Source organism: Leopardus geoffroyi, chromosome C1 (genome assembly GCF_018350155.1).
Source record: "Leopardus geoffroyi isolate Oge1 chromosome C1, O.geoffroyi_Oge1_pat1.0, whole genome shotgun sequence".
Taxonomy (NCBI): Eukaryota; Metazoa; Chordata; class Mammalia; order Carnivora; family Felidae; genus Leopardus; species Leopardus geoffroyi.
In genome coordinates this window covers 41,122,414-41,136,605 of record NC_059328.1, presented here as the reverse complement: position 1 = coordinate 41,136,605, position 14,192 = coordinate 41,122,414, and the positions used below count along the sequence as shown (strand labels likewise).

Here is a 14,192-nt window from a genome sequence, read left to right as displayed (position 1 = left end):
AGGACCAGACTCTTGAGACAAACCCTCATTTACCTTTTCAACTTTTTCTCAAGGCCAAGAAATCTGGAGCCTACAAGCCCTGATGTTACAGAAGGGGTCCAAACCAAACAGGTCCTGTTCCTCCTTTGATCACAATCAGTTTCAGATGCTTAAAGTCTATACCTTACTCATAATGCTGTTTCAATCATATGCAGAGAAAAACAAACTTTGTGGAGGCATCCAAAGATGACTAAATCTTCCAGTGGACAAAACCTTTTCTCAAGAAAAAAAAATGTAAAGGAAAGTTAGTATCTCTCTTAAAGTTGCCTTAAAGACTTTATGAAAACAATAAATGGTTTTAGTCTATCAGCAACATTAATCAGATGGCTCCTGAACTAATGCCTATTGCTCAGAGTGATAAAGCAAAAAACAACGTGGACAATTAAGCAGATAAATCCAAATCCCTTTTGTACAATTTTGGTGAAGCACCTATCAACAATTTTATGGATCAGGAAATGGGTGTGAAGGGATTCGTGGATTATCTACTTGCTAAAAAGCAAGGAAAATAGCCAAAGGACAAACGGAAAAGCAAAGTATGGTTACTATCTGGACAATCAACTTCTGAATAATCAGAGAGTACCCAGTTGTGCTGTTATTTTTAAAACTACCACTATATAATTTATAGAAAGACTGGGTAGAATTAAGTGGGCTAATTTTTTTTTTAATTTTCTGGTGGGATGTTTTTATTAGATCCATAGGCTCTCAGAAAACAATTTACGAAGTATATTTAAATATTGCCAAAATATATGTGCCTCATTCATTTACTAACATCTATATATCATTTTAATACAAGCCTTAATGTGTTGTAGGATCTTTAAAAAAAATCATTTTTCTCTAGTAAAAATACTTTGTGCAGAGCTAATAAATAGTCCAATTAACTTCCCCTAAATACATAAAATTAACTTACTCTAGCTTTCAAACCACTTAGAAAAAGTACTATTTTGAGATGTTTGTTATACAATCATTTACAGTTATTCCATTAAATCCTTATGTTTCGCTTGAATTACTACTAACAAAAGCCCTAAATCTGAATTGTGAGCATTACACCAATGCCTGACCATAGGCAAATACATTTTTTTTTTTTTAATTTTTTAAATGCTTGAGAGAGCAGAGGAGAGGGAGAAAGGGAGAGAGAGAATCCCAAACAGGCTCCCCTCTGCCAGCAGAGTTCAACATGGGCTCTATCTCACCAATTGTGAGGTCATGACATGAGCCAAAATCAAGAGCTGGATACTCAACCAACTAAGCCACCCAGGCACCCCACGTGTTTTGACATATACAGAACTAAGAAAAAATCATTTCAGAGACCATTTTTAATGGCTCTCAGGAAAATCACATCTAATAGTAGGTCAATCACTATATTCAAAGCAACAATGAAAATCTCCTAATTGGACATTTTACTCTATATTTTAAACAAGCATTTATTAGGCAACTAGATTTGTGTATGTCTTCAAGGAAAAAAATGTATTTAAAGAGATGAATGGGTAGATCCAATCTCCTAACAGGCAGGCTAGCCTATAGTTCATTGATTCATTTCTGAAGGAAGCAGGAACATCAAGTAGCCTTCATGAATAAAAGAGGTATGAAATTGATGGAATTGAGACCTCAATGGCAAAAAATTCAGAAGACCAAAAGGGAAGAAATTAGAAGGAATTTAGCTAAGTCTTCAAAGGGTTAATATAAATGCTGTCAGGAAGACAGCTCTGGGTGCTAATGGCTCTTATACCCACGCTTCCCATGAGGGGGACATCCTCAACCAGGTCTGTGGCTTTTTGAAGAGTGTAAGATTAGAGTAAGGGAGCTGCACAGAGGGTACAGAAAGAGGGGGTTATAATCTTCTTTCTCCTACCCAGAAAAAGGAGCAGATGATCTTTATATTCAGTGAGTAACTTTTAAAATATTTGAAGACAGGGGCGCCTGGGTGGCGCAGTCGGTTAAGCGTCCGACTTCAGCCAGGTCACGATCTCGCGGTCCGTGAGTTCGAGCCCCGCGTCAGGCCCTGGGCTGAGGGCTCAGAGCCTGGAGCCTGTTTCCGATTCTGTGTCTCCCTCTCTCTCTGCCCCTCCCCCGTTCATGCTCTGTCTCTCTCTGTCCCCAAAATAAACGTTGAAAAAAAAAAAAATTTAAAAATATTTGAAGATAGTAACCAATCCAACTTCTCTCATGTCCACTAATTTCAAAATTAAAGGCTCACCAAATTAGTTGGGGTTACTACAGTGGCCACTGTGCCCTTACATGCAAGTGTAATCAATTGGTTATGGGAAACTGCTATAATGCCTTTGTAAGCAGAGGTAACCAAACTGCCTACATTTCTAAATTATGCCAAAGAAACTTACCTTCTTTACTATTTACCATTTCAGTCTCGGGAGTATACACAGGTCTGCTCTTGACTATTGTTATTCCTTTTGTAAAATGCATGCTTCCTTATGAGATTTGTGGTACGCAAAGAACTTGTCACCTCAATGCTCACTGTATTCTGTAAAATCATACTGGTTTATATCACACAGGAGACACGAACAGTAAGGGGAATCTTCTCCTGGTTTAAGAAATTTCCTATAAAGAACACTCAGAATTGAAAAAGTTTTTGTTTACCCAACTACACAGTATTTGAAAGTAATACAACTTGTTGTGTTTACACTTAAAAGGGTAAGAATCTTACTTTTTCCTGATCAGGCTTTTCAGATACTTCAAATCCTATAGCCAACCCTGGACACATCTTGCCTAAATCTAAATGCTGTACCTATTATTTCTAGCTATAGAAAATTGGAAGCTATCAAGCTTAAGTTATGATCAGATGGTATTAAATGCCACACCATAAAAAATACTTCCCAAAAAGTATATAGACCTAGAGATTAAATTTATGAATGTGTACACTGTTTTAAATTTATACACTGTTTTAAAGAAAGATTAGATAATTTGAATAATATTCTAATGTAATCAACTCTAGCCCTTTACAACTGTATTATAACTTTATTTAACTTTAGTAAAAGCCAAAATTGATAGTTCTTAACATGGTGTATGGAAATCAAAATTAAAGAATACAAAGTACCTTAAAAATTTCAGCTCAATACTAGTTCCTTCAATAGTACTGCCAAACTTCTGTGAAAGAAGCCTTGTAATAAAAACTAACAGAAACATATTAGATGATATTTTTAAAGTTCACTTACCATTTTTAACAATGAAGAAAAAAAGGAAAGTCTATAATACTTGATGACACAGACATGTTTAAGTAGAAAACACAGGATAAAAAAAGTAATATATCACTGAAAATATTGCACAACTTCAGGTGTTTCCTCCAAATTTGCTTTATGTAATTGGGTGGATATAAATTAATAAACAAAAACTTAAGCAAGATACATGTAACAATTTAAAAGAACCTGATAATCTAATTTCTCTCAGTTTTTCTCAATCTCATCTTTAAGTCTTTCCATCATGGGGCTCATAAGAAAATTAACCAACATATGTATACTACAGTCTAGTGTCAAATCTTTAAGAAGGTTTTATGACATACTGAATTCCTCTACAATGCAATAATGGAGAACCCTCAAGATACTTGTGTTTTGTATGTAGAAAAGCGTTAGAGTCAAATAGTCAACTCAATATAAAATAAACATTTCTGATTTGTTAGACTGAGATTGCTTCTCCTTTTGCTAATGAATGATTCTTAACTATAATATCACTGAGCTGAACAAATGTCACTTTTGAGTACATAAGGAAAAATAAACACATGCTAAATGGATAAAACATTACAAACTACATCTTTACTAGACCATCTCTACCTCTAACACTTCAGAAGCTTAGAGATTCAGAGTGCTCTTACATTAACTGCAAGAAAAAGATAAAGGAAAAATTCCTTCTTTGAGACCACAACTATGAAGTCACGTGGTTATACAAATTTTGCATTTGTGTGCAAAACATGAAATACATTTATCTTAATTCTCCCTGCTTAGACTTAGACTTGTCAGTCAGCTAGCAGGACTGTCCTTTCCAAGAAACAGAGACTGAGATGTGTTTTATATAACTTCAATAACCTCAGCACTACAATTATTAAGAGATGCAGTATCCTTTTGCTATGGTTCAAGACAATACGGGAAAGAGGTCACAAGAAAGAATAAATCAAAACTGTTACAACTGAGCAACTTTTTTCAGTTTCACCATGGTGCCACTTTCATTTTACATAAGCGTGGTGGCATAAGTCAAGCTCAATAAATCAGAAATCTTAATATTTAAAATTTACCTTGACTTTTAATTATTACCATATTAACAACCAAAATAATTAGATAAAACACATAGGAAAGGGTAATAGTAAACCCCACTTTACTAGAGTTGGTTTCTTGACATAACTCATTTTTTATAGAAAAGGGATAGTGCATCTCAGTTTGCTTACAAGCTAGGAGATCACTTTGAATTCTGCATTTCCTAACTGCAAACAGATATAGCACTTATAACAGGTTATAAATAAACTGGTTTTCAAGCATAGAGCCAGCCCCAACGATAATAATACACTATTTAAAAAGACCTAAGGCAATGAATTCCATTTCCAATGGAAAAAAAGAACTGTGCAAACAAGCTTAAAACTACTTTTTTTTGTGCCAGTGTTATAAAATGTAGCTTTTAATAAAACCTTGACCCAAATGCCAGCAACTTCAGAAAAGAATTTTGGTGGGGGGAAAAAGAAAATTATTTCATGTAGGAAAAACAACCACTATCTTTTTCCTAATCTTCAACACACACAATTTAAACATATACAGCTGCTGTAACACTTTACACAATTCCTATGTACTGGAGCAATAACAAGATCTAAGTACAATTATATTTTTAAACACTGGGTCAAGGCTTTACATAAAAATACCATCCTACTTTTCCCCCTAAGTTTCTAAAATATCACGTATTTTTTCCCCAACATCTGCAGCCATTCAGGAATTTTTAGGAAACTTTTGTGCATGATCTTAATTCCTAATCCCTGGCTCTTTGGGCTCAGTGACAAAAGATCAAAACCACCAAAAATGATGGTTCACTTAAAGTCAGACGAGAGACCCTGGCTCAATTAGTCTCATAGGACGAAAGCAGTGCTGCATCAACTGGCTCCATGCAAGAGGGGCACGTGAAGGATCTCATCAACCAGTCATCTATACAGTCCAGGTGATAGATGTGCATGCACGGCAGAAATCGAATTGGGTCCCCATACACAAAGTCCATCATACAGATCACACACCTGTGGGGGTCAGGGAGAGAAATCAGAAAAAGCATGTTTAGAGAAGTCATCTAGAATACTCTTTAAAATCTCATTACAAAGACAGTGTTAAACTGAACAGATGAAAATGGCTTGCCTGTCATCCTACCACCTGAGCATGCAAACTGAATTTTTTCCTAATAAGCATTATTCCATCAACAATCTCTTACTTTGATCCCCTGGAAATGTGCCGAGTTTGAGACCTAACAGAGCAAAGAGGAATGGACCACATGGGGATCAAATCCATTCCTAGAACTGCATTTATAAAGCAGCTACATATTATAGAAGACACCTGAAGAAGAATGTGATGCTTCAAGGTAGGAAGCCATCAGATCAAATTTGTGTACCTGAACTCAGCTTTTAGTGTAAGCCCAAGAGTAAGATAGTTTTCATTTTAATAACTGTATGTAAAAACAACCACTAAATTCAGCCTACTTACTGGACTGTTGTAGTTAAAGATCTCTTCATTAACCCTAGTTTCAAGTTCACTGCATTTTTCTACAGGTTTAAGAAGCAACCCAATGCTGTTAATATTTCAGAAGTCAGTATTCTAGACAGTTTATTATCTTAGGTACTAGTACTAAATAGTGCTATGGCTCAAAGAGCCAAGCATCAACATAGTAAATTAAATTATGTCTTGAGCTCTGAGGACAAAAACTTTCCAGAAGTAAAATTTTATATTCAACTCATCAGACATAATAAAATTATTCCACGAATTAAGAATAGGTGTAAGATTTTCCAAATTATCACTAAAACTCCTTAACCATCTTAGTGGCTGCATAATCTACCAATGTATTCCTATAAAACAATTTACTTAGCTATACTTCTACTCTAAATAAAACCATGGTGAATATCTTGTGTATAAAGTGCTAAGAGTTGGAGTGAGGTACACATTTTAGGATAGAGCTTTAGAATTAACTGTCTCAAAGGGTATAGACCTGAGAAGGTCTTTGACATATTGCCAAACTGCTTTCCCAGCAGACAAGGCCACCAGCACACTTACACAGGTGAATCATTTTTAAGTGATACATGGACAGGGACAACATATAACAGGGTCAGAATTCACACCATTTCATAGCTATTTTTTTTTTAATGAATATTCTTCTTAATTGCTGTATCTTTTTTTTTTAATTTTTTAATGTTTACTTTTGAGACACAGAGAGACAGGGCATGTGTGGGGAGGAGCAGAGAGAGAGGGAGACACAGAATCTGAAGCAGGCTCCAGGCTCTAAGCTGTCAACACAAAGCCTGACTCGGGGCTCAAACTCACTGACCGTGAGATCACGACCTGAGCCAGAGTTGGACGCTGAACTGACTGAGCCACCCAGGCGCCCCTTTAATTGCTGTATCTTAATAGTCTCTTGCATGAACTAATTAAATATTCATCTTCTAAAATGTAGGAGAAAAAAAAAATAAAATGTAGGAGAATATTTTTCAAAAGCAAATCTCTGGAGCTAGAACTCTGAAACATGTATTAAATTAAAACTTACTCCCGGATCTTTTTTTCTGATCCATCCCTTCCAGGGTCATAAACTCCTTTAGGCAGATGTTGTATAAGGCCTATTCTTTGAGCTATCCTAATTTGTTCCTCTTCGGTCAGCTGAGTTGCTAGGCGAGTCTGGCTAGGTGTTGGATGGTAGACCGGAACTGGAACTTGTTCCTAAATTTAAAAAAAGGAGAAAATGATTATTTTTTAAACACTGTTTTCTGGGGTGTTTTCCGTTTCTTATTTTTTTTGGCTTAGTGGGTGGGAGGGGACCTTGGGGAGAGGTATGCTGGGCTAGTGTGCAGTCGTATGAGATTATTTCACCCTGCCTTTACTTAATAGCGTATCTGACCAATTATTATTTTATTTAATTTTTAATTATTTTATTTTAATTTTATTTTATAGAAAGTACAAGTGGGAGGGGGTAGAGGGAGACAGAGAATCCCAGGCAGGCTCCGAGCTGTCAGTGCAGAATCCCACGTGGGGCTCGAACTCACAAACCATAGGAGCATGACCTGAGGTGAAATCAAGAGTTGGACTCTCAACTGACTGAGCCACCCAGGTGCCCCAGGGGATGCTACTTTAGACAGGATGCTCACAACAAACCTCTCTGATTCAACATTTGAGAAGAGACCTCAATGAAATATGAGGAAGACGGTGCATCTGTGACCTAATGATTTCATTGTGGCTGGCACCATTTCTGAGCCACCTAAAATGGTTTTCCAGAGAACATCTCTACTGAATAGACAGACAACTTCCAATCCATGTATGGAGGTTTCATGGGAAATTTTACGTCAAATCACAACTACCAATTCACTTTAGAAAATGTTACCTCCATTCATCCTTTAGGATCACTCCTCATCTCTATAATTTAAGCACTTGTTTACCAGGTCACCAATATTTGCAACTGTGAGATTATGCCTCCAGGAATAACTGCTTAATCTGTGTTAAGCTTAAAAAAATTCTGTGAAATGATTTCCATAATTATCCAGAACTAGCATCAATTGAGGCTGCTTTGAACTAATGGCATTTCTGGTTGAAAATAAAATAATTGAGAGCACTCATAATGAGAGACTTTCTAAGGGCTCAAGTATAAATATCCTTTCCAAACAGAAATTTTAGTGGAAATAAAAAAGAAATTGTAGTGGAAAGTCTCAGATACATATAAATTAGGCTCCAACATTGAATATTTGATTCAAGGAAAAAGACTTTTCCAGTGTCTCCTAACATACCACTTTGTCCTTTTAAACTGGCCTTATTCGTATAAGGCCCCTTTTCTGAGAGTAGTTAGAATTTATCAAAGGCAGTTCAACATTAGACTTTAAATATTCTTTTCTCTGAGATTCAGAACAAATGTTTAATTAGGAATCTCAAAACCCAGGGGTGCCTGGGTGGCTAAGTTGGTTAAGCGTCCAACTTCGGCTCAGTTCATGATCTCACGTTCCGTGAGTTCGAGCACCGTGTTGGGCTTTGTGCTGACAACTCAGAACTTGGAGCCTGCTTTGGATTCTGTGTTTACTTCTCTCTCTGCCACTCCCCCTCTCACACTCTGTCTCTATGCCACTTAACAGAGTAACCACGTTTAAGCTATTTAACCCATTTGGATTAGATTCTACAATATAGGGTTGTTATAAGGCTTAAAATGAGGAATGGTCAGCCTTGAAATGGCAGGAACTCAAATGGTAGGTATTATAACTATTAATATTGCATTCAAAGAACTATCATCTATTGTTGCAAGCAAACTATCTGTTTCCTGTAAGTTCCATGCATTTCCACTTTACTGCCTTTGCTCTTGCTATTCCCCTTACCTTTCCCTGCAGTCCAGTGGTCCAAATTATGCCTTGCCCAGAAGGTTACTGACATGAAGCCTTCCCCAATCCTCCTCCCTACCACCTAGAGTCTGTCTCTAGCCCAGCTTAATTACATAGGTGTTGTCTACCTATAAGAGAAATAGGAAGATTATACAGATTACAGTAAAATGTCAATTAACCAGTGCAGTCATCAAGTGAAAAAAAGAGACTGTCCATTCTTCCAGCTTTCCCAGTAAGTACCAAGCTGACTGCATTTCTCTAGTACAGCTCGAAAGCTTTCTTTCAGCCCTGTATATCTACAGCACTATGAGCACAGGCAATTTTTGCTTTAAAGACATTTTTTTAAATGCATATTTCTATTTTTTTTTTTTAATGTTTATTTTGAGAGCGAGGGCACACGCATGAGCGGAGGAAGGAACGGGCAAAGAGAGGGAGAGAGGGAATCCCAAGAAGGCTCTGCATTGACAGCAGGGCTCGATCCCATGAACCATGAGATCATGACCTGAGCTGAAATCAAGAGTCAGACACTTAATCAACTGAGCCACCCAGGCACCCCTAAATGCGTATTGCCTTTTAAATGAGCTTTGTACATACACAAAAAATTTTCAGTCTATAGCCCAAATTCAGAATCTGTTACATGCAACATGTATATTAAATTCACAGTTTATGCACTAGAAAAATAACTGATCAGGCTTTATAGTGAATATAAAACTTATGACCCTGTGGTTATTACTGCTCATAAATATGACTGTTGCATCTTTGGTTTAAATACTCACCTTTTCAAGGTTTTTTACCTCGTAGGCAAACTTAAAATGCATAAAAGTTTCATGGTTCAATGTCAAAAAGCTCTGCCACTTACTAGCTATAAGAAAAGGCTTGACCATATTTTTTAAACCTCTCTGAGCCTTAGTGTCTCCATGTGTAAAGTACTAGGACCACTGTAAGAATACAATAGGAATTTCAAGTATTATTCCTGGCACAGTAAGATACATAAAAAAGCTCACTGCATGTTAGCTATTATCACTGTAGCTCTACTATTATGACTATGGAACAACATTCCAGTATTTTAAGAAATGGATTGGATTTACAATTTTACATGTCAATTATACCTCAACAAAGCTGAAGCAAAATATAATTTTTAAAAAAATTGTTTTTTGTTGTTGTTGTGGGGGCGCCTGGGTGGCTTAGTTGGTCAAGCATCTGACTTAGGCTCAGGTCATAATTTCAGTTAGTGGGTTCAAGTCCCGCATCAGGCTCTGTGCTGACTGCTCAGAGCCTGGAGCCTGCTTTGGATTCTGTGTCTCCCTCTCTCTCTTTCTGCCTCTTCCCTTGCTCATGCTCTTTCTCTCTCAAAAATAAACATTAAAAAAAAAAAAAAGTTTTTTTTTAATGTTTTATTTTTGAGAGACAAAGGACGAGCAGGGGAGGGGCAGAGAGAGAGAGAGAGGGAGACACAGAATTCAAAGCAGGCTCCAGGCTCTGAGCTGTCAGCACAGAGCTGGGGCTCAGACCCATGAGTGGGAGTTCATGACCTGAGCTGAAATTGGATGCTCAACTGACTGAGCCATCCAGGCGCCCCCAAAATTTAATTTTTTAAAAAAGAAGAAATGGATTGGATTATGGCAGAGCTAAGTAAAAGTTTTCAAAAAGGAACCTAAGAATTCAACTAAGACCAACTCTCATTTTATAGGTCTAAACTGGCATACAGTCACATAATTACTAACAATAACAGAATTAGAATTCAGGTCTCCCTTTTTTTTGGGTCTCCTTTTTAAGTCATTAATTTCCACTGTACCATTCCTGGTTGCCAGACAGCAAGGAGATTCTGCAAGTTAAATGATTTGGCTTGTGTCTATTTACATTACTATTCACATTACTTTGAAGAACAGTACACTGAAATGACATTTTAAGAAAGCCACAAAAAAAAGGCATATCTAATAAATGGTTCTATAAAGGTTTTTCATCTATGATAAAGGTTTTATAATTTTTGTAACTTCTAAATTTTAAGAATTTCAAACAATATCAAATCCATCTTTGAAACTATGCCTGTATAGGTTCTATTACTGATAGAAAAATAAACTCCTAAGTCTGATCATACCTTCCTGTCTGTCCTTTGTTTGACACTCCTGAGGGCTGTTTCAGGTAGTTCTTCCCATAAGGCTGGGATGTCAAATTCTGCTACTAGTGGACAGTTTCTCCTTGTTCTCACTTTGGGATATCTTTTCTCTGGTGTCACTTTCTTAAACTACCTGTTCTAAAAAGGTAATATGGCATACTAATCCAATGGGTTTTATGAGCCATATAACTATCTTGTTCAGAGTACTCTTATTTATAATTAGAATATTTAAAACTGAGCTACTATGGTGGAATGGGGCTGGGATGAAATGTGACCTGGGAAGGATGAGGATCCCCATCTCCACCCCCCTACCTGGGGCATGTTTGCAGAATCACACAAATCAACAGAACAGTTTTTCATACGCTGCTATCTAAAAATATGGAATTTTTAGTCTGAAAAATTAAATCATAAGACTGGACTCTTTTACTTACTGTGGTGACTGTTAATATCTTTAATCGTTCCTTAAAACCTTTGAATAATCAAGGTAACAGCACCACTTTAGAAGGTGATGATGCAATCATAAGATAACATCAAAGAGCTTTGTAAATGTCAACATTTCTAAGTTATTCTAACCATTTGTTTTCTCCCCATCACCAAATGACTCTGGTTTGCAGACTTTAAGCTAACTGTTATTGCCCCTGGCTTTGGTCCTGGCTTTCTAGCCTGTCCCTGAATACAAGAAATTCTTTGACCTCTGTTGTGACCCCTGCCAGCTCAGTTTTTTACCCTTGGATTACCATTTCCATCCAGGTGAGGCTACGCTCCTAACTCTCAGTCCCAATCCATCTGACTAATTTGGCACAAGATGACACATATGAAGTCACACTAGAATAACTGGTATAAGACTATGGGTAATAATGGTCTCCAAAATCCCTGCACGTACCTACTACTACGAACAAAAAAGAATTGTTTTAAATTGTTCTAAATTGTTTTAGAACTAGTAATTTCTAAGCATGTACTTTTTAAGAGGCTAGATTTCCTTGGTCTTCTGGTTCACATGTGTACGGAGAACAAAGAAAGAACAGAAAAGAAAAGCTCTATGAAGAAACTAAATTAAAACCCTATCTTTTAATTATTCATATTATGAATGTATTTTCTTTGGTATTTTTTGTTAAACAAATGGAACTCTCTAATAAGCACCATTGAGATATTTAAAATGATTCAACATTCTGATTTCAATTTACATACAACTCTTCAGAAAGCCACAGAGAAAAGGAAATGACTAAGAACTGCTGGTATTTTAAAGATGCTATGGCCTCACCCTTCTTAACACATACACCTAATTTTAATCCCATTATAGTTGTTAAAATGGCTTGATGTGTGAGTTACTGCTTACTGACTAGGATCCGATGGTATTTTCTAGTTGGCAAAATGTGTTTTTTTTTAATGCTTATTTTTGACAGAGAGAGACAGACAGACAGAGAATGAGTGGGGGAGGGGCAGAGAGAGGGAGACCCAGAATCTGAAGCAGGCTCCAGGCTCCCAGCTGTCAGCACAGAGCCCGACACGGGGCTCGAGCTCCCAGGTCATATGCTCAACCGACTGAGCCACCCAGGAGCCCCCAAAACAGCAATTTAAAAAGATCTGTATGGGGCGCCTGGGTGGCTCAGTCGGTTGAGCGTCCGACTTCGGCTCAGGTCACGATCTCGCAGTCCGCGGGTTCGAGCCCTGCGTCGGGCTCTGGGCTGATGGCTCAGAGCCTGGAGCCTGCTTCTGATTCTGTGTTTCCCTCTCTCTCTGCCCCTCCCCCGTTCATGCTGTGTCTCTCTCCGTCTCAAAAAAAATAAACGTTAAAAAAAATTAAAAAATAAATAAATAAAAAGATCTGTATTCTGGGGCAGTTCTCACCATTCCCTAATTGATGGCTCACTGTATCTAAACTCTGTGCGTAAACAGTATGATTTACACTGAACACCTGCTTCCCTCCTGGGAGTCTGGAATCTTGGTATGTAGTAGGCAGTGGGTGCCTACTCAGAATTTCAGGTTCTCCTGGTAGACAACCCTTCATACATACTAGCAAAATTCAATGCTGGGGAAATTAAGTGTATTGTGTGACTCTATTACGAGAGGATTTTTTTTGAAGCTTCTGCCTGCTTCCTATGGACTTACACACCTCTTTTCCTTTGATGACTTTGACTTGTATTCTTTTGCCATAATAAATCAGAGCTATGATTACAACTATATTCTAAGTCCTCCTCTATATTCTGTCCTCCAACTATATTCTGTGAGTCCTCCTCCTATGCAACTGACGAATAATCTAGATAAATGTTTTTAGAGTAATGGGGAGTTCCCCACATTGACTCTTGTTTTCAAAGTTTATTTGGCCATGTTCATTAGAAATTCTCCTTTGTGGGGAAAAGAAAAAAAGAAATTCTCCTTTAGGAAAAAAGGTGCATTTTGACAATGGTGGTTACACAGTACTTGCATTTTATTCCTTTTCTCAAATTTAAAAAGACCCCCGAGGGAACTATTATTTTGAGCATTATTTATCATAAAGATAAACACTTTTGAGATAGAGACGTTGTTGTCTACGGCCATACCACCCTGAATCCGATCTTGTCTGATATTGGAAGCGAAGCAGGGCCGGGCCTGGTTAGTACTTTGATGGGAGATGGAGATGTTTTGGGCTGAACTGTGTCTCTCCTATAAAATTCTTATGATGAGGTCCTAATCCCCAGCATCTTAGAACGTGACTGTATTTGGAATCACAAATGTGACTGGTTTTGTCCTGGCCTCTTCCTCTGTCCTATAGTCTTCACCTAATAACTAAGTCCATGTTGACAATGGAAATTACCACCTTGATACAAATGATTCATAAATTTATATTCTAGTCTAAATCTCCCTTTTAAATTCCAGTCCCTACTTGACAGTTCAACTCAATGTGCTCAAAGTACCTCAAATTCAACATGTCCAAAACGAACTCCCTCCAAAATCTGGTCCTCTTTTTAGGTTGCCCTATGTCAATAAATGACATCGTTCTAGTTCTGTAAGACAGAGGCATCCTTCGTACCTCCCTCTCCATTACTCTTCCATATACAGTACATCACCAAGTTCTAGTGAGTTGTCTACTGAAATACTGATAGAATGTGTTTATGTCTTTTCATATCTATTGCCAATACCCTAAGCTCCCATTTTGTCCCTGGTATACAGTATTAGCTAGCAAAACTTGAATTTGTTCTCTATCCAGAAGTTACAGAGATCCAATTTAACCCTATGCCCTCCTCACACATACCTAAAACCCCTTCACATAAATGTGAAGCTTTTAGGATGGAGGCCAAAGTCCTTAAAAGATTTCCAAAGCCCTATATATTCTGGTTACCTAACTGGCCCTCCATCCTCATCTAACAACTCACTGCTTTCTAGCCTCACTGGTTTTCCTTCAGCTCCTCTGAAATGCCATGATCTCATCTCTACAGAGTCATAGTACCTGCTGTACTCTACATGAAATATTCTCCTCCGGAGCACCTGGGTGACTCAGTTGGTTAAGCATCTGACTCTTGATTTCAG

The 14,192-nt window shown here is 37.5% G+C and overlaps 1 protein-coding gene across 1 annotated transcript in view; it reads right to left on the bottom strand.

The window, feature by feature from the left end:
* Positions 1 to 2,989: 2,989 nt before the first annotated feature.
* The window catches only part of RNF11 (ring finger protein 11), a 40,269-nt gene continuing 29,066 nt past the window's right edge, over positions 2,990 to 14,192 (bottom strand). Inside the window, exons 2-3 of the mRNA XM_045477341.1 lie at positions 6,763 to 6,932; positions 2,990 to 5,254 (exon numbers count right to left, since the gene is read on the bottom strand). Coding sequence (XP_045333297.1) covers positions 5,083 to 5,254; positions 6,763 to 6,932 — 342 coding nt within the window. The 3' untranslated portion in view covers positions 2,990 to 5,082. The remainder of the gene's footprint in view (positions 5,255 to 6,762; positions 6,933 to 14,192) is intronic.